Raw genomic sequence first — 22,142 nt, forward strand, 5'->3', positions numbered from 1 at the left:
ATAGAAGGCTGGGTGGCTTATCCTTTCACCATAGTAGTTGTAGTTTTGCTCATTCATTTATTGTCATTTGATTTCTGCATTTGATTGCTGCTTATATTTGTTGGGCCGTTGTATTTTGATTATCTTATTTATCTATAGTAGTTAATGCTTCTTTCTTTCCGGACTGTTCTACCATGACTTTCTCGCTTTTGTTATTCCTTGTTTTCATATTGTTTTCGATATGCTTGGCCCTATCTGACCTTTTGTCTTGTTTTCCTCTCTTGAGCCGAGGGTCTTTCGGAAACAGCCGCCCTACCTTTCAGGGTGGGGTTAGGTCTGCGTACACTCTACCCTTCCCAGACCCCACATGGTGGGATTATATTGGGCTTCTTGTTGTTATTATTTGGCAGTTAGCTCTAAATGTGTTACTAGTATAGAATTGCTTAATTGTTAAGAAGTGGACATCAAAAAAATCATTATGAGGAAAGAATTAGGGTGTGTTTGGTATTGAAGAAAATATTTTCTACAAAAGATTTTCTTGAGTAAGTGAATTTCTTATTATCTTTTTATATTCGGAAAAGGGTCAAAAATGCTCTTAAACTATGTGAAATGAACAAAAGTGTCTTTCGTTCATAGTTTGGTCCAAAAATATCCTTACACTATACGAAATTGAACAAAATGCCCCTATTGTTACTTCATTGGGTCAAAAATGTCCTTTTTCTTATAAACATGTTGTTTCTTTTATTTTTAAACACATTATTTTCAAAGAAACCTTTTCTTGATCTTTCTTTTAAAATCTCTTTACCTAATAAAAAAGTTAGAGATAAATTTTTTTCTTCTTAATCTCATTTTATCAGTTAAAATAAAATTACCTCATGTACTCTTTTAACTAATAATATATATATATATATATATATATATGATCATAGTAACCACATCATTATTTTTTATTAGATAACGATAATATTCTTTAATCCTAATAAATAGAAAATATATTTATTTTTAATATTTTCCGAATTGAATTAGGAGAAACATTTGCTGATGTAATCCTTGGTTTTAAAGTTAAAATGAAAAAGGGTCAATAATAACTCCATCAATGATATCTTAAGGATATTTTGTGATTTGAAGCAATGTAATAAATTTTCTTGTTTTATGGCACTATAATTATTGTATTTAACTTTAAAACCAAAGATTATATCAACAAATGCTTATCCTACTTCAATTCAGAAAAGATTAAGAAATAAAAATATTTTCTATTTTATTAGGAAAAAGAATTTTATCGTTATATAAATGAAAATTAGTGATGGGGTTAATATGATCTTATATGTATGACCTATATTTTTAGTTAAAAAAGTACATAGAGTAATTTTATTTTAATTGATAAAACGAGATTAAGAGGAAAAGAGGGGTTAGTTTCTTTATGACTCGATGACCTTTTTGGTAACAATAGGGGCATTAAGAACTACTCGTTTTAATTGATTAGGACCTTTTTGACTCAATGAAGTAATAATAGGGGCATTTTTGTTCAATTTCATATAGTTTAAGGGCATTCTTGGACCAAACTGTAAACTGACGGCATTTTTATTCATTTCGCATAGTTTAAGGACATTTTTAACCATTTTTCGTTTTATATTTAATAAGTAAGCAGAAAATATTATCTTAAAAGTATTCACACATGAGGATGAGAGTGGGGGTGAGTGTGTTAAAAGGCGGGGAGGAAACATACTCAATATATCACTTGTTTTCCGGGAGAGAAAATATTTCCCAAGATTTTGATCAACCTTCTGAAATTTATTTTCCTCCTCATCGTGGACAACAAATCTTCTGCGATAAGCTTCTTAATTTTTTCTCCTATATTGACCAGTGATTTATAGTGGAGTAAATTGTTGTCCTCTTTTCAAATTTTTTTTAATCTATTACACCTTGGATTTTGATAGTGTTTTATTGTGCGTCCTCAACGTTTTATAAGACATTGTTCGAGTTTTAGTGGGTACCCGTGTTAGAATGAAAGGAAGAAGGGGATACGCCAAGGTAATGATGACATCAACATGGATGATATCTAATTAACCCACCTCTTTAACTATAGTTAGCCCTTCAATAGGGTAAAATAAATCAACACCATTAAAATTTAATTGCATAACTGTCAACCATCTAAACCACTATTGAGAAAAACACGTAGGGGCAATTTAAGTAAAAAAAAGACAGTTGACACATCATATATCAATTCTTGTAGGGCCCGAATATAGCAAATATTTAGAAACTGCATGTTATTTTCGAAGCGTTTCATTTCATGGCGGTAAACGTACACAATACTACTAATTTTTCTTCTATTAGTGCATAGTGTAATTACTATTCACTTTATAAAAAGAGCAAAATAACAAGGGTGGCAAAATGACCGATCAGGTGATGTTAATTAATACAAATGAAAAGTTTTAAGACCTTATCAAATATTATGGTGTGATGAATAAGATTTTATTCACTCTTAATCAGAGATTTCGGACTTGAGCTCTACAAATTCAAAAAAAAAAAAAAATCTACCAGAAAGTGTCTGTTCTAATTTACATAGCATGAATCCAGAAATATGCACTATTATTTAAAAAGGTGAAAAGGACAAAAAGGGCTGTCCAGCCCAAACTATTCCCATCGAATGGCCCACGTTTCTCCAAACCCAAAGTGTAGCCAGCGAGACCTTTTGTCGCCACTAAAAGTCAGTTGCAAAAAAAAAAAAAGGACTATTTGTGGCGGCTTTAGTCGCCACTAAACAACAATTTTTTTTTTTGTTTAGTAGAAGCCACTGAAGATCAACTATGTATAGAAAATGTATCATTATTGTATAAAATATGTATTCCTACCGTATATATATAGAAAATGTATCATAGGTTTTTATAATTGTTGTGTAATTTGTGTATAATAAATGTATCATCAACGTATACTAACTAATCATACATATATTATGCATTAGTATGTACATTATACATTGATTATACACTAATGATTCACATATTATACATATTCCATACATAATATGTATCATCAACGTATACTCACTAATCATACATATATTATACATTAGTATATACGTTATACATTGATTATACACTAATGATTCACATATGTGTCGAAAATGTATATCTATAGAAAATGTATCATAGGTTTGTATCATTGTTGTGTCATTTGTGTCTAATAAACGTATCATCAACGTATACTCACTAATCATACATATATTATGCATTAGTTATACATTGATTATACACTAATGATTCACATATTATACATATTCCATACGTAAGTATATAAAATGTATCATTGTTGTATAATTTATGTATAAACTGTATCATTCTTGTATAGAAAGTGTATCATACGTCTAGACAATGTATCATACATATACAATATATATAATATCATTCTTGTATAGAAAGTATATATATAATTCCAGCATATGTATATAAATTGTATCGTTCTTGTATAGAAAGTGTATATAAACTGTATCGTTCTTGTATAGAAAGTGTATACAAATTGTATCATTCTTGTATAAAAAGTGTATATAAACTGTATCATTATTGTATAGAAAGTGTATATAAAATGTATCATTCCTGCATAGAAAATATATCATACATATACGTATAGAAATTGTATCATAGTTGTATAAAATATGTATCATTACTGTATATGTATAGAAAATGTGTCATGCGTATAGAAACTGTATCGTTATTATATAATATGTGTTTAATAAATGTATAATTAACGTATAATTTATGTTTAATAAATGTATAATTAACGTGTAATTTATATTTAATAAATGTATAATTAATGTATACTTACTACTTTTGTTAGTTTGTAGTTGATATAATTTAGTTTGTTAAGTTTTCGATGATGGTTACTTTCTTCTTTTTTAATCCCTAGTAGAAGATAGAAAATAAACGGAAGTTTGCAGCGAACCTTTTTAAAATCGCCACAAAAGTATTTTGAGATATTTCTTGAAGGCTCAATCAATGTATAAATATACACATATTATACATTTTTTTTGAAAGTTCAATCACCGTATAAGTATACACATATTATACATGTTTTGGAATATTTGTTGAAGACTCAATATGAATTTTAACCTTTGGTGGAGACTTTTTGAATTGCCACTAAAAAAAAAAAAACGGTTGATCTTTAGCGGTGACAAAAAGAATCGCCACAGAAAGTTTTTTTTTCTTTTTCTTTTCAAAGGATCTTGGGTTGCTGGGCCGGCCGGCGTTTGGAAATAGTTTGGGCCTGCTGGCCAGCTCACGATATTAAGCCCAAATGTAGGCCAAATGTGAGATTACTTTGGCTTGTTGAACTTTGACTTGTTGATCATGGTATATCCTTTTCCCTTTAAAAAATAAATAGGATGATAGTGTAAGAATTCACATTGTAAAATAAATATGTTTATTCTCATACTCAACTCCCATGTTCTTTTTCATTCTGAACTACACTAATATTTTAAGTACAACATAAGGTTACGTAAATAATTAACAAATGACACATCTACTAGTTCGTATGTAATTAGAGTTGTCACACCGGCCAAGAAAAAGATTTAATAAACCAAGGCAAATACTTGAACAAGAATCTGTTATGCAAGGAAGGATGCTGAGAATGGGTAGTAGGGGCGATTTTAGGTACTAAAATTATGACGCGTGAACACACTATCTCTCCGTAAAACTAAATATTTTATGTATATATTTTTTAAAATTAGTATAATAATGTCGGAACCCATGCTACAAAAAGACAAGATAATGCACTTGTTTGAAGGTTGAGTTATTTACTTAGAGGAGTAGGAATTAAGTCTCACTTAATACTTTTTTTTAGTGGTTAACCTATATTTCAGAAATTCTAAATTCGCGAATAGTATCAAAATGTTACACGGGACATCACAAAGAAATCTCACACAAAGCAGAGCGCATCAGCTAAGACTCAAGCAAATCAGCAAATTGACACATACAGAGACAACAAAGAGTAGATTCAGCAAAATACAGTCGCAACGGCTACAAAAGGAATGGATCTACATGCAGAAACATAAAGTTCACAACATCAACAAGAAAAAATCAATTGACTCAAAGGACACGATACCTGCTGAACATCAAACATACATTCAAATTATGGGCGACACAAATGCAAATTAGTATCTTCAGCTGCAAACTCCGACCTCAACGATCATGAATTAGCAGCGGCTTGAGGTTTGAAACTTGGTTCTTGGAACTCAATTTGGAAATCAATCGGTCGAGACTAGGCTTTCCTTTTCTTTATTTGTTTTTACCTTTACTTTCCGCTTTGAATTTCATTTTTGTTTTGTTTGATTTTGGACCTTTGCTTAATTAATAAAATTAGCCCACGTGGCCGTGCTTTATTACTTTAAAAAAAAAAAAACATTTGGAGCGTCTGCCATAGATACATTTCGAATCTTGACTATTATGCCTAATTTTGCGTATCAATGTACTAAGTCGTTGCAATAATCTGACTCTAAATCTAAGTTGTAATGCCCTGTTAACATTTAAGATTTTGTACCAAGTCAAAATAACTATTTGGGATTTGTATGGGGTTCGGTTGGGCCCCAAGAATTTTGAAACATGAAAACACAAAATAGATAGTGCAAATTTTTTTGGTGCATAGCTTCGCAAGGGCACTGAGTTGCGTTCGCGAAAGAAGCTCACTAGACTACTTTTTGCGATCGCAAGGCCTCCTGTGTGAATGGAGGAAGTACATTTCAAATTCAATTAGATGACTTTTTTTTTTTCTTGGGAAAAGGAGGAGGGGGAGGGAAGGGGTCACATTAATTAGTCACCATATAACCAACTAGATAGGAGGACTCAAAAAGCTATTAAAGTAACTTTAGACATTAAATAGAGGGGAAGGAAAAACAAATTCAAACCAGTACATACCAACTCATAGAGTAATAACATCACATGCATATAAATATGCCCACTTCTGCACATAGTAGAAATTTTAACATAGGCCACAACTATCCTATTAGTACAAACAGTGGAACAGCTTCTCTTATTCAGCTCAAAATAATGCAAGTGCAGAAATAATAATAGTAATGGTTATAAAGGAAACCAGGCTGGCCTTTTGCAGTGAAATCCCACCATGACTTATATCAGTGTTTATGCCAGCACTCGATGGGCCTAAACCATTGTTGACACCTCCTAATACGCCCGTGTTCGGATTAGTCACATAGGGAGATCCGCCTGTGGTGGTTGTGGTTGTGGATGTGGATGGTGTTCTTGTGGTGGGGCTGGTCGCAGTCCCCGGAGTTGTAGGGGTACTGCCGCTACTAAATAAAGAAGTAACTTGTCATGTGTTAATTCCATAAAATAAGGGATACAAGTGATGAAGAGGTAAATCGAAGAACAAGATATACTAAGGGAACGTGTAGACTAGATTTTAAAGCAGAGTAAGCCAATCATATTCTACCTCTTTAGTTCAATCAATTTCATGTATTTTGAAGCTCACATTGCACCCTACCCTTTCTGTTTCAAGTAGTAAATTAGCTATGCTCAGTTGCAACAGTGGTACAAATCCCACCATCTTGGTTAGGATCCAACCGAATATGCAGGGGCGGACGTAGTTTAGAAGTTATGTATCAGTTCATAATTTGTTTAGATTATGTATATCAGTATATGTACTGAGAAATTTATTTAATATCTAATAAATTTAGCTATTACTCGTATATTGATTTGAAATTATCGTAAAATCCTTAAATTTCAAATCTCGTATGAGGTCAGGGAAGGATACATCAACTATGAGTCCGCAACTTAAATGACTTAAAAAGTGGGATTTGGAACCAAAATAACCCATAAAAAAAACAGGTTATCAAACTACCTTTTTTGCACTAGGACTAAACTGCACTTTTACAATTAATTCCTATTGCGTACTAAATTAGTGCGCAATAGGGTTATATTTTTTTTGTACAATTTTAAAGTTCTCAAATTCACGTTTTTTTCATACTTTGACCAAAGATTAGTCATGTTTCAAAACTCCGAAATATCAATATTTTATTTAGAACTTGATATCTTTTTTTGCGGACAATAATGTCAGCTCATTACATCAAGTATACTTAAACGTTTGGATCGTCATTTTAGGGGTTGTAAAGTGCCCCGAAGTAAGTTTTGTTTGTTTTATTTTTTAAGGTTTTAATTTAAGTGTTTTATTATTTAGTCAAGGCATTACTTTATTTTGAATGTACAAATAAAAACATTATATTTAAAAATAATTCATCCAATACGAGAGGTTCAAAATAATTCATTACAATAACAAAATAATACATCATTCTTTACAATAACAAAATATTTAAAATAATACTTCAAGTACGAGACGCTCTTCCACTACGAGACATACTTGCACCACTACAGCCTCGTAGGCTACACAAACGCTTATCATGGCCAAACTCCTTACACGTAGAGCACCTGCGAAAGTATGTCCTATCATTGACATCCATTTGATTGTGAATCCGACTTCGTGCGTTAAAGCCCAATTTACGGATGTACTCCTTGTTAGAAACCATTGAAAATGGCTCGTTTGGCCAATAAGCTTGATACCAAGTGGGTAGAAGTGGCCGACATATGCTTTAAAGTAACTTTTAACGCTGTATTCCGATACCACATAACTTGATACCGTTTTTCCCATTGCCTCGAAACACTTGACGGCATGTGGTATGTTTGCCATTTACCACAACTACACGTTCTCGTGCCCTCATAAACGGTATGTAAGTTTCCTCCCCGACGTTCGTAATAACCTGTCCTGACTTCATACACACGTTCAACATGGTTATACTCGACCATCTTGTGCAGCCACATTTTTTCCAATTTTGGCATCCATCTCCCACCCTCTGCTAATATGGCTTTGGCATGCTTTGTTCTAGTCACAAACCTCTCGACAACTTGCATGAAAGTCAATCTCACCATTGCAGTAACGGGCAGTCCCCGAGTATATTTTAGCAAACCATTGAATGACTCCGAGCTATTTGTTGTAAGCATCCCCCGTCTCCTGCCTTCATCAGCATGTAATGTCCATTTTTCAACTTCGATTGTCTTCAACCAATTATATGCTTTTGGACTCACTGCCTTGATCATCTCCATCCTTACAAGCCATTTTTTTGTTGATGCTCCATCACAGCCGCTCACATCAATTTGTTTAGTTTGACTTCATTTGAAAATTTGCCTTAAACAATAGCGATGGTAAGCAAAGGGAGGTTGTCACCCCTCCAAAGTAGACATATTGTGCAATATGCCTTGATGTCAATTAGATAGCACGCATATGCCCATACGATCCTTAATAATATATCGCCTCAAAAATATTCTCCATGTCTCATTAGCGGCAATTGCGAAAGCAAGAGGGAATATCGACCCATTGGCATCCATTACTACTGCAATCAATAGCTTGATGTCGTACACATCATATACATGCGTGTCATCTATAGATATGACTGGATGGCAGTGAGCAAAACCATCAATACGTGGTTTGAATGTCCAAAACACAAAGTTGAAAATATTACCGGGCAGAAGCCTCACTCTACAATAGTACCAACATGAATTTTTGCTGGCTTAGAGTTTCCAGCGGCACTTGACCGCTCAAAATGTCTCCATAAGAACTAAAGTCCCCATAAGTAGGCTGGACTTGAGAGACTTCTTGAGGTATCTTTTCAATATACATTTCAAGAACATTAATGGCGACTAAATCCCTATATTCATCCCTCGCCCTCAAATAATCATCATCATTGATATTTCACACACCATAAAACACTAAACCTTGTGAGACGGTGTGTGGATATCTGCCTATCACAGATAATCCATACTGAGTAGGATTAGTTTTCATTTTTTTGTATATGTAATTGACCAATGTTTCGTAATTCAAGGTTGTTGGAAACTTTACATGGGCTTGTGGTTTGATACTATAACGAACATTATTGTCATTAAGTATATATTCATCCCAAAATAAAGAAACCTTAACAGTTGAAGGAGGAGAAGACATTTTTTCTCTGAAGTTTTTTTTTTCTTCAAGAACTTAAACTTATGAAATGGATGAGTTTTTACCTCATCCAACATTCATATTAAATAGAAAAAACTTGAGCGCAAAAGTGAACATTTAAAAAACGTGGGATTAAGCCCTATTGCGCAGGAAAACACTGCGCAATAGTGGTAACGCCTTTTGCGCATGAAAACACTGCGCAATAGGGTAATATTCCTGAAATAATGCAGCGTTGTGTTGTCAGATCGAGCATGATATGTCATAAAAAGCGGTCAAATTAGGCAGCATTGTGTCATAAAAAGGGGTCAAATTATGCAGCACTGTGTTGTCAAATCAAGCATAGTGTGTCACAAAAAGAGGTCAAATTATGCAGCATTGTGTTGTTAAATCGTGCATGTCATTCCGAAAACTCATATTTTGAGCATTTAAATGTTGGGCAATATAAGTTAGTGACATATAAAAGCGATCAAATAATGCAGTATTGTGTTGTCAAATCAAGCATGTCATTCTAAAACTCATATTTTGCGCATTTAAATGTTGCGCAATATAAATTAGTGTCATATAAAGCGATCAAATAAGGCAACATTGTGTTGTCAAATCAAGGAGTAGTATATAACATGATTGACAAACAACTAGCATTCACATTAAAACGAGTTATCATGCCATTTTATACCCAATTTGCTGATATTGATTCTATTATATGTTTTACCCCAGTAGACATATTCAAATCATTTGGAAGGAATAAAGACCAATCTACATTTCTACTACTCGATATTCAATATGTTACATTCCAATAACAAATGAAAGACTACTTACATAGTTGCAAACCCCCAAGTACCCTCGGGGTGGTCATTATAACCCTACCTACTTACTTTATTATAAAAAAAATATGAATCTTCATCGGACATCTCAGAGTCCGAATGCCACATGGATCTGAATCTTACGTAACCATGTTGACCATATTCTACCTTAGGCAACATATTTTCATTCGATTGTTCTCTTCGCGAAAATGGTTAAGAGCAAAATTCAACTCTTGTGGAGTACCACGAGGCATTGACATAATACGTCTTTTTGGGCGTTTAAGCCCCAATGACCTTAACTTTTATTCCAGTGCTACAGCCTCCCTGACACGCCAATCCCACTCCTCTCTTATTGTATTATTGTATTCTCGACTGAATCTGTTGTTCGGGTTATTTGAGTATTTAAAATCATCATCTAATTCCCATATCCTACCAATTGCTTCGAATATGTCTGCTGGGGTAGAACATGTAATAGAACCAATATCAGCAAATTGGTGTAGAATGACATGATAACTCATTTTAATGTGAATGCTAGTTGTTCGTCAATCATGTTATATACTACTCCTTGATTTGACAATACAATGCTGAATTATTTGATCGCTTTATATGACACTAACTTATATTTCACAACATTTAAATGCGCAAAATATGAGTTTTAGAATGACATGCTTGATTTGACAACACAATACTGCATTATTTGACCGCTTTATATGACACTAACTTATATTGCGCAACATTTAAATGCGCAAAATATGAGTTTTCATAATGACATGCTCGATTTGACAACACAATACTGCATAATTTGACAGCTTTTTATGACACACTATGCTTGATTTGACAACACAACACTGCATAATTGGACCGCTTTTTATGACACCATGCTCGATCTGACAACACAATGCTGCATTATTTCAGGAATATTACCCTATTGCGCAGTGTTTTCATGCGCAAAAGGAGTTACCACTATTACCCAGTGTTTTCCTGCGCAATAAGGCTTAATCCCACGTTTTTTAAATGTTCACTTTTGCGCTCAAGTTTTTTTATTTAATATGAATGTTGGATGAGGTAAAAACTCATCCATTTCATAAGTTTAAGTCTTTTAAGTTATTGAAAAAACCAAACTTCAGAGAAAAAATGTCTTCTCTTCCTTCAATTGTTAAGATGTTTTTATTTTGAGATGAAAATATACTTAATGACAATAATACCGTTCGTTATAGTATCAAACCACAAGCCGTGTAAAGTTTCCAGCAACCTTGAATTACGAAACATTAGTCAATTACATACACAAAAAAATGAAAACTAATCCCACTCAGTATGAATTATCTATAATAGGCAGATATCCACACACTGTTTCACAAGGTTTAGTGTTTCATGGTGTATGAAATATCAATGATGATGACTCTTTGAGCGATTATTTGAGGGCGCCGGAAAAATATAGAGATTTAGTCGTCATTAATGTTCTTGAAATGTATATTGAAAAGATACCTCAAGAAGTCGCTCAAGTCCAGCCTACTCATGGTAACACTAATAGGGACTTTAGTTCTTATGGAGACATTTTTAGTGGTCAAGTGCCGCTGGAAACTCTAAGCCAGCAAAATTTTAATGCTGGTAATGTTGTAGAGTGGAGGCTTTTGCCCGGTAATATTTTTAACTTTGTGTTTTGAACATTCAAATCATGTATTGACGGTTTTACTCACTGCCGGCCAGTCATATCCATAGATGGCACGCATGTATATGATGTATACGACATCAAGCTACTGATTGCAGTAGGAATGGATGCCAATGGGTCGATATTCCCTCTTGCTTTCGCAATTACCGCTAATGAGAGATGGGGGATATTTTTGACACATTTGAGGCGGTATATTATTAAGGATTGTATGGGCATGTGCGTGCTATCTGATTGACATCAAAGCATATTGCACAGTATGTCTACTTTGGAGAGGTGGCAGCCTCCCATTGCTTACCATCGCTATTGTTTAAGGCACATAAAGGCAAATTTCCAAATGAAGTTCGGAAACAACACACTAAATAAATTGATGTGGGCGGCTGCGATGGAGCATCAACAAAAAAAATGGCTTGTAAGGATGGAGATGACCAAGGCAGTGAGTCCAGAAGCATATAATTAGTTGAAGACAATCGAAGTTGAAAAATGGACATTACATGCTGATGAAGGCAGGAGACGGGGGATGCTTACAACAAATAACTCGGAGTCATTCAATGATTCGCTAAAATCTGTTCGGGGACTACTTGTTACTGCAATAGTGAGAATGACTTTCATGCAAGTTGTGGAGCGGTTTGTAACTAGAACAAAGCATGCCAAAGCCATATTAGCAAAGGGTGAGAGATGGATGCCAAAATTGGAAAAAATGTGAGCCGCACAAGATGGCCGAGTATAACCATGCTGAACGTGTGTATGAGTCAGGACAGGTTATTACGAACGTCGGGGAGGAAACTTACATACTGTTTATGAGGGCATGAGAACGTCTAGTTGTGGTAAGTGGCAAACATACCACATGCTGTGTTCTCATGCCGTCAAGTGTTTCGAGGCAATGGGAAAAACGGTATCAAGTTATGTGGCATCGGAATACAACGTTAAGAGTTACCTTAAAGCATATGCCGGCCACTTCTACCTACTTAGTATCAAGCTTATTGGCCAAACGAGCCATTTTCAATAGTTTCTAACAAGGAGTACATCCGTAAATTGGGCATTAACGCACGAAGTCGAATTCACAATCAAATGGATATCAATGATAGGACATACTCTCGTAGGTGCTCTACGTGTAAGGAGTTTGACCATGATAAGCGTTTGTGTAGCCTACGAGGCTGTAGTGGTGCAAGTACGTCTCGTAGTGGGAGAACCTCTCGCAATGGAAGAGCGTTTCGTACTTGAAGTATTATTTTAAATATTTTGTTATTGTAAAGAATGATGTATTATTTTGTTATTGTAATGAATTATTTTAAACCTCTTGTATTGGATGAATTATTTTTTAATATAATATTTGTACATTCAAAATAATGTAATGCCTTGACTAAATAATAAAACACTTAAATCAAAACATTATAAATAAAACAGTTAAACCTAAAGATAATAAGATTCAAACAGAACTTACTTCGGGGCACTTTAGAACCCCTAAAACGACGATCCAAACGTTTAGGTATACTTGATGTAATGAGCCGACATTATTGTCCGCAAAAAAAGAAATCAAGTTCTATATAAAAACTTATATTTCGAAGTTTTGAAACAGGACTAATCTTTGGTCAAAATATGGAAAAAACGTGAATTTGAGAACTTTAAAATTTTACAAAAAAATATAACCTCTATTGCGCACTAATTTAGTGCGCAATAGGACTTAACTATAAAGTGCAGTTTAGTTCTATTGCGCAATAAATTAGTGCACAAAAGATAGTTTGGTAACTTTTTTTTAGGGTCCGGAACTTTTTTAACCCAAATTTTTTTTTTGGAACCAAACTAACCCGTTAAAACAAAAAAGAACCAAAGTAGGCTTCACGCACAAAATCTGCGCGTGAAAGGGCCAAAGTGTACATTTACACTTTGGTCCTTTCACACACAGATTCTGTGCGTGAAGCCTCTCCCCCCCCCCCCCCCCCCCACCCTAACCTTTATTTTTATAAAATCAAACTCAAAATCAAGCTTTGTTCGTACTTTGACCAAAGATTAGTCACGTTTCAAAACACCGGAATATAAATATTTTATATACAACTTAATATTTTTTTTAGTGTACAATAATATTGGTTCATTACATCAAGTATACATATACATTTGGATCGTCGTTTTAGGGGTTGTAAAGTGCTCCTAAGTACGTTTGAAAACTTGTTATATTTAGGTTTAAGTGTTATATTTTATAAGGGTTTGATTAATCTTTTTTGTTTTATTACCAAAGCTATGAAAGTACTTTTTTGGTTCAAGAAAGATAGAAAAGAAAAAATTACTCTGCTTTGTATTAGGTTTTTTTTTTCTTTTATGTCTTTTTTATTTTGTTATTGTATTGTGTAATCCGCACCTTTTGAATGTGCAAAAATAAATATAATATTTAAAAATAATTTATCCAATACGAGAGGTTTATAATAATTGAAAAATATTTCATTCCATTAGCAACGAAATATATCATTAAGTTACAATAGACTTAAAAAAAAATCAAGTTCTAGACACTCTTCTACTTCCAGATATGCTGCTACCATGGGAGTTTTGCCCACATGAACGCTTATCATGCCCAAATTGCTTACATGTCGAGCACTTGCGAGAGTAAGTCTTTTCGCTAACATCCATTTGATTGTGATAACGGGTTAGCTTGTTTTTTCCCAATTTACGGACATGCTTCTTGTTCGCAACCATAGAAAGCGGCGCGGCTGGCCAATAAGCTTGATTACCAAGGGGGTGGAAGCCGGAATATGCTCTAAGGTATTTTACGACCTTATATTCCTCCGCCACAAAATCAAGTACATTTCTAGCCATTCTCTCAAAGCACTTGACTGCATGAGAACATGGCATGTGGTACATTTGCCACTTACCACAAGTGCATGATTTTGTATGCTCAGTAACGATATGTTTGTTTCCTCCTTTACTATCGTAATAACCTGTTAGACCCCCAAGTTCGGACTCAGACGCATGCGGGTGAGGGCAGTGTCAAGGGCTTGTACATTGCCCCTTGACACAGGCCTATGTGGTTGTTGGAAGCAATGTGCGGGGTTGCATGCCTATGGCATGATGTGCAGCTAAGTCAAGGTGTTTGGGTGTTGGCAAAGCAGCTTGACGGATGTCAGTGGCACGGACAGGCGCATGGCACCAGACAGGCATGCGTGTTGGCAGTAGGTTGGCACAGGCAGACATGGGCTGGCTGGGCCAAGGCAGATAGGAAAGGTAAAGGGTTGGCATGGCATTGGGATGAAGATGGGCGAAAAATATTCTAAGTGTTGGGCGAAGCTATGAGGCGAAAATCAAGCTAAAGCACGTGCACGGCACATGAGCGAGGCATGCGCGGGGCACATGTGCGACGGTTAGGGTCGGTTTTTGAAGGCTTTGCCCACATGGGCGAAATGTTAGGCTTAAGATCTGTATGCCATTATCCCAATGTAACTACTGGCACATGCCATGCACGCCCCTTCCCTTGTAACTGCCTCTGGCAGGTTTGTAAAGTAGACAGAATTTGGTTAAGGCATTATTCAGTTTTGTAAGCCTCCAAATTCGTGAGTCCTTTTGTATATCTGAGAGATAATAAAAAGGTTGGGCATTGCCTGTAAACATTGTGTGTTCCTTTCATTGTGTTTGACCCGAAATTAAATCTAAGTATCAGAAGTGAGTGTGGGTGCGAAGGCTGAAGTTGGCCGTGACGCTGAAAAAAATCACCCCTGTTTCATAACCTGTTCTAACTTCATACACTCGTTGAACGACGTTATACTCGATCATTTGGTGACCCTCTACCTTTCTTCTATGGTGCTATATCTTTTTGTAAGGCTTTAGCATCCATGTTCCGTCCTCGGCTAATATGGCTCTGGCCTGCCTTGTCCTATCCGCAAATCGCTTCACGGCCTGCTTGAAAGTTAGTCTTACCATTGCGGTGACAAGTAGTCCTCGAGTACATTTGAGGAGTCCATTGAAAGACTACGAGCTGTTCGTTGTGAGCATGCCCCATCTCCTTCCTCCATCAGCATAAAGTGTCCATTTTTCAACTTCTAATTTCATCAACTAAACATATGCCTCTTCACTTACTTCCCTTAGCAGCTCCATTTTTGCAGCCCATTTTCTTTGTTGATGCTGGATCGCAGCCCCCCACATCAATTTGTTTACAGTGCTATTTCCAAACTTTGTTTGCAAATTAGCCTTTAAGTGCCTTAAACAATATCGATGGTAAGCATGTGGAGGATACGGCTCTTCCAGAGTATGCATATTATGCAATATACCTTTATGACGATCTGATATGACACATATGCCCTGACGACCCTTAATAACATGAGTTTTTAGATGAGTCAAGAACATCCCCCATGTCTCGTTGCTCTCGTTGGCGGCAATTGCGAAAGCAAGAGGGAATATTGACCCATAAGCAAGAGAAAGGGATTTCTCGGACACGTGATTTTGAGATGATCTTTGGAACTTAGAAATCCTCTTTTCGGGAGTTGTCGGGGTATATGGCAGCTATTCAATATGCTAATCCTGACACTGTTGTACAGTGACGGCTTTTAGAGGGCAGAATTTTCGACTTCGTCTTTTGGGCATTCGAACCAAGTATTGATGGTTTTGCTCAATGCCGGAATGTGATATCGATAGATGGGATGCATGTATATGGCCGATATGACATTAAGCTCCTAATTGCAGTAGGTATGGATGCCAATGGGCCAATATTCCCTCTTGTTTTCGCAATTGCTGCCAACGAGAGCAACGAGACATGAGGGATATTCTTGACTCATCTAAAAACTCATGTTATTAAGGGTCGTCAGGGCATATGTGTCCTATCGGATCGTCATATAGGCATATTGCACAATATGCGTACTCTGGAAGGGCGGCAGCCCTCCACATGCTTACCATCGATATTGTTTAAAGCACTTAAAGACTAATTTGCAAACAAAATTTGGAAATGGCACTGTAAACAAATTGATATGGGGGGTTGCGATGCAGCATCAACAAATAAAATGGGCTGCAAAAATGGAGCTGCTAAGGGAAGTGAGTGAAGAGGTATATGTTTGGTTGATGAAATTAGAAGTTGAAAAATGGACGCTTTATGCTGATGGAGGAAGGAGATGGGGCATGCTCACAACGAACAACTCGGAGTCTTTCAATGGACTCCTCAAACGTACTCGAGGACTACCTATCACCGCAATGGTAAGACTAACTTTCAAGCAGGTCGTGGAGCGATTTGCGGATAGGACAAGGTAGGCCAGAGCCATATTAGTCGAGGACGGAACATGAATGCTAAAGCCCTACAAAAAGATGAAGCACCATAGAAGAAAGGCAGAGGGTCACCAAATGACCGAGTATGACGTCGTTCAACGAGTGTATGAAGTTAGAACGGGTTATTACGACTGCAAAGGTGGAAATAAACATATCGTTACTGAGCGTACAAAATCATGCACTTGTGGTAAGTGGCAACCGTACCACATACCATGTTCTTATGCAGTCAAGTGCTTTGAGAGAATGACCAGAAATGTACCTGATTATGTGGCGGAGGAATATAAGGTCGTAAAATACCTTAGAGCATATTCCGGCCACTTCAATCCCCTTGGTAATCAAGCTTATTGGCCAGCCGCGCCGTTTTCTATGATTGCGAACAAGAAGCATATCCGTAAATTGGGAAAAAACAAGCTAACCCGTTATCACAATCAAATGGATGTTAGCAAAAAGACTTACTCTCGCAAGTGCTCGACATGTAAGCAATTTGGGCATGATAAGCGTTCATGTGGGCAAAACTCCCGTGGTGGCAACACATCTGGAGGCAGAAGAGTGTCTAGAACTTGATTTTTTTTAAGTCTATTGTAATTTAATGATGTATTTCGTTGCTAATGGAATGAAATGAAATATTTTTCAATTATTATGAACCTCTCGTATTGGATGAATTATTTTTAAATATCATATTTATTTTTGCACATTCAAAAGATGCGAATTACACAATATAATAACAAAATAAAAAAGACATAAAAGAAGAAAAAACTAATACAAAGCAAAGTAATTTTTTATTTTCTATCTTTCTTGAACCAAAAAAGTACTTTTATAGCTTCGGGAGTAAAACAAAAGAGATTAATTAAAATCCTATAAAACATGACACTTAAACCTAAATATAACGAGTTTTCAAACGTACTTCGGAGCACTTTACAACCCCTAAAATGACGATCCAAACGTATATGTATACTTGATGTAATGAGCTGATATTATTGTACACTAAAAAAATATTAAGTTCCATATAAAATATTTATATTCCGGTGTTTTGAAACGTGACTAATCTTCTGTCAAAGTACGAAAAAAACTTCATTTTGAGTTTGATTTTCAAAGAATAAAGGTTGGGGTCGGGGGGGAAGAGGCTTCACGCACAGAATCTGTGCGTGAAAGGACCAAAGTGTAAATGTACACTTTGGCCCTTTCACGCATAGATTCTGTGCGTGAAGCCTACTTTGATTTTTTTTTTTTAACGGGTTAGTTTGGTTCTAATTTTTTTCCAGACCCTTTTTTTTAATATGTTATTTTGGTTCTAAATACCATTTTTTAAGTCATTTAAGTTGCGGATTCCATCAACTATGGTACTGTAGGGAATGGTTTTTTAGTTGGATGTCACATTATGTCAAAAAAATAACAGCACCCTTATCGAAGCACCAGTCCCTGTCTGAAGGCTTGCTTTTACAGTTCTCAATTACTCATTCCGTAAACAATTGCCAGCAAACACTAATTTGTTACTCTTCAATAAGGACAAAGACTACGCACTGTATAGTGTCTAATGGTCAATGTTCGATGACATTTATAACCCCACCACAAATTTTTGACCACGTGACTTTCAGGTACTAATATGATTTTTACCTATATATCTCACCTAAAGGGATTGTTTGGTACGTAAATAAAAGTATCCCAGTATTATAATTTTGGGATTAATTTCTTTCATCTTTTGAGATTAATTTATCTCATTTAGGAGATGAGATAAAATAATTTCAGGATTAATGAAATAAAATGGGATATCCCATCTCTAAATTTGGATGCACTTTATATTTTATTTGGTACAAAGTATAAATTTATCCTATAAAAAATAGTACAAAATTAATCCCATAGTTAATGCTGAGATATCTCAGCTAATACCGTGTACCAAACGACACCAAAGAGATCAATGAACAGTGTTAATAATTGGATTTTTACTGCAGTGTGAGAGAAAAAGATGTATGATGTTGAATTATTGCAGCATTTTGAAAAGCTACCAAAAGAGTGAAAAAGAAGAGAAAACCCAATAAACAGTAGAAGCAATAATATTTTCAATCAGTCAAAAGCATCATGATGTCGTAGTACACTTTTCAACATTGAGGAAAAAAGGAGCTTATAAATTAAATCAAAAGTTAAAAAAAATAAAAATTTGGACCTGATTTGGCATATATAACCATTTTAAGTATATAAATTTCAAAGACGAAGGAACATAATTTGAAAGATGGAGACGTAAGTCGTAACTGCTTTATTATGTTATACTTTTTCGAGACTCGAGAGATGCCCATCTCACAAAAGAGATAAAAGGAAATAGAGTCTAGAAAACAAAAGAGAAAAATAGGAGAAAAAGGAAACAGAATCTAGGAAAATCAAGGAATTGGACATCATCAAGATGCTCTTATGAAATTGTCAAGAAGTAAAAAAATTGATACAAAATTTTCCTTTTGCCCAAAAGACCAACTCGTGACCATGGAAAATTGGTGAACAGAGAACTTTAGAACTCACTATTTGGACTTGATTGAAATGCTGAAATATTTTGGGAATAAAAGTACTTTTGTTTAAATCATGAATTAGCTAAAGTAGCTTGAAAGCTGACATTGTGCTTAACCAAAGAGCCAAACAAATGACAAGGATATTCCACGGTTGGAATATCCCATGGGATTAACTATTGCACTTTTTATATGGGATATCTAATCTCATTATTTTAGTACAAATAGTGGGATAAGATAATTCTAGATTAATTAGTGCCCTGTAGGATAAATTAATCCATATTTTATATCGGGACTATTATCATTAACTCACCAATCAAACGACGCCTAAGAGTGATGCTACTGCCTAACGGCGGAGCCAAAAATTTATATAATGAGATTCTAACAATGTTAGAGTGCCACATTTAATATTTGAATATAGGATCTAATATTTGAACATAGGATCTTTTCTTATGCCAGAAATATTCAATATTTCATATATTACCTCTTGCTTCCCTTTAGCTCCACCCCAGTTCTACTCGGGATTGGTAAGGCATTAACTATGCATCAAATAAGTGAAAAGAGCATTAAGTGCTGAGTTTTGAAAAGCATGGATTAATTTTGACTCCTAGTGGACCAAAACTGATGGAGTGGCGCTTCAAAATGCAACAGAAGGTATATACATACGTCCTACAGAAAGGGTCCAATTGACATCCCTTTACCGTAAAATCATATTGCGTAGATAAGTTAAAATTCGTTTTGTTATGTATATATATTACATTTTGAATTCCTTTAATTTCTTTGTGTGCTTATCTTTTTATAACTTAAATTTCCTCGGTGAAAATCCTAGCTCGCTAGATCGCCACCGCATAACTTGTTTTATTCTTCAGGATAATAGTTACACTTTTTGAGCGGCCAGTGCATATAGGTGACCTGATAGTGTAGTACATTATTATTTTTTGGCAAGAACAAACTCATATGTAAAAGAGTAACAGACGACCACTATTAAATCAGACAAAACAAAAGGATTGGCCAAAGTTATAAAGTGAAAATGGTAACGTTCAATTAAAAAATCTTACCTCGCAGTAGAAGGATAAACACAGCCAGCTGTACCTGCATATCACAATTCACACAGTAAGACCCAAAAAAAAAAAAAAAAAAAAAAACATTAATCCCCACCAAAATAACATGTTCCAAAATAATAGTACGACTCTTATGTACCAAGACGTCCCACAATGTATGAAATAACTTCACCGTTTTTTCTAAAAAACAAAAGGCTTTGCTTACTGGGGTCAGTGCCAGTAACAGTGGCAGCGCCAGAAAAATCACATGATCCAGCAGATTGGCCTTTTTTCTGGAAATAGCTGTTGACAGCATAATTGCAGTGAGCTCTTACGGTATTCGGGTTAAAGCAAGGCCCATTTGTACGGATCGGGTTGCAATCAGCCCCTGCTCCACAAGCATAGTCCAGTGTCTTTTGCAACACTGCGTCACTCAATCCTTTGCAAGCGCACCATGCAGCATCTACCAAACAAAAATCCCAACAGAAATACGAAGAAATTAGATTTAACCTATAATTTTTGGCTTCGAGAGTACGTGGTTTTTAAAAAATGCAAATTCAGATAACAGAGGTACAAAATTAAAGCCAGAGGAAATCTTCAAATTTAAAATAATTAGAAGAAAAAGTAATAAGAAAGGCTCCAAACGATGTGAGAAGAGAGCGCTATACATTTATACTTCAATTCCCTGCCAAGCATAGCATATGAATAGTGCTAGTAAAAGATGCAGCTCATTTATTGTGGTTTAAACGTATGGAAAGTGAAAGACTTTTAGAGGAGATTTTAAGCAGCATATTTATAAGGTCCTGTTTTTTGAAATGAGAAGGTAAGAAAAATGAACTTACAGTTCAAAAACAGAGACAATTTTGCAAATGCAGGTAGATATCAGTGCCTAAAGGCAGAAAATAACACTAGTGACGGATTCAGAATTTAAAGATTATGAGTTACTATAACGGTCTCAAGTTAATATATAACTGAGTTCATAGTCAGAGATATAAAGATACTTAGGGAATTTCTTAACATATATACATGTCCAAGCAAAAGCTACTGGCCAAGTTCACCTGCAACTGAACTTGTCACTGACATTGTGGATGCGCCCCTATAACACTAGATGCAGCTTTGGGCAGGAGAAGCACAATTAACTGTTAAAAAGAAAGACTAGACAGAAAAAAAGAACTTACTTGAGTGACCAGCCATGGCCAAAAAGAGGAGAGCAAACACAAAAGCAGACATGATAAGATGATGATGATAATAGAGCCTGGGGATGGAGAAGAGGTAAGAATGGTGCAGGTGGAGAAGATAAAACACTAATGTACGTTGTATGTGAGTGTGAAATGAGTGAGGACTGAGGAGTGTTTGTGTTGGGATTTTCACACACAAAAATACAATAAAGTTGATACAGTGATAATGCGGATTTAGATGGTGGCCCCGCTTGGTGGCCTTACCTCTTTTCAAAAAAAATTGAGGTGTAGTGCACTAAATATGTCCTAGATCACTCTTCCCCTCTTTGAACCACTTCTTTTTCCATGTAAAGTTGTAGCAACTTGTTAGAAAGAATGATATTTGTAAACTACATTGTTTTCCAATGATAGAAATTCTGGTGTTGCAAATTATGTATTCTGATACAAGAGGGGATCCTTATTCATACCAATTCAAGTGATCTTTATGATTCTCCGGCTCGCTGCATTCTTTAATTGCTTCCCCAATCAACTTACACATTATTTTCATTGTTTTTCCTTAGTTCAGGGCAATATATGTCTTTAATTGTAGCACTCTCTGGCAGTCCATGGGGCCATATTGATATCACAATATACACAATACCATCAGCAAATACAGACAATACTCAATTTGCATAAGCAAAACAGTGACAATACCAAAATTTATCGTTGTATATGCTTAATGCAAAAAAGAATTTCAGGTTGATAACAAATTCTTTATT

The 22,142-nt window shown here is 35.3% G+C and overlaps 1 protein-coding gene across 1 annotated transcript; it reads right to left on the bottom strand.

Moving 5' to 3' along the window:
- Window positions 1–5,858: 5,858 nt before the first annotated feature.
- LOC132632868 (PLASMODESMATA CALLOSE-BINDING PROTEIN 3-like) lies at window positions 5,859–21,646 on the bottom strand. The gene is made up of 4 exons (XM_060348987.1): window positions 21,385–21,646; window positions 20,433–20,669; window positions 20,225–20,258; window positions 5,859–6,277 (listed from the first exon to the last, which is right to left on the bottom strand). The coding sequence occupies exons 1-4, from the start codon at window positions 21,434–21,436 to the stop codon at window positions 6,010–6,012; spliced, it is 591 nt and encodes a 196-aa protein (XP_060204970.1). The 5' UTR covers window positions 21,437–21,646; the 3' UTR covers window positions 5,859–6,009.
- Between the last annotated feature and the right edge of the window lie 496 nt (window positions 21,647–22,142).

The sequence above is a fragment of the Lycium barbarum genome, chromosome 3 (assembly GCF_019175385.1).
Source record: "Lycium barbarum isolate Lr01 chromosome 3, ASM1917538v2, whole genome shotgun sequence".
Lineage (NCBI taxonomy): Eukaryota > Viridiplantae > Streptophyta > Magnoliopsida > Solanales > Solanaceae > Lycium > Lycium barbarum.

What these genes read in the sequence shown, in the direction of transcription:
- LOC132632868 (XM_060348987.1), bottom strand. Translation starts at nt 21,436, where the DNA reads ATGTCTGCTTTTGTGTTTGCTCTCCTCTTTTTGGCCATGGCTGGTCAC. An exon ending in TGTTACTGGCACTGACCCCA is followed by an intron (nt 20,259 to 20,432) that starts GTAAGCAAAGCC and finishes TGTGATATGCAG; the next exon opens with GTACAGCTGGCTGTGTTTAT. An exon ending in GTTTATCCTTCTACTGCGAG is followed by an intron (nt 6,278 to 20,224) that starts GTAAGATTTTTT and finishes TTCTTTATTTAG; the next exon opens with TAGCGGCAGTACCCCTACAA.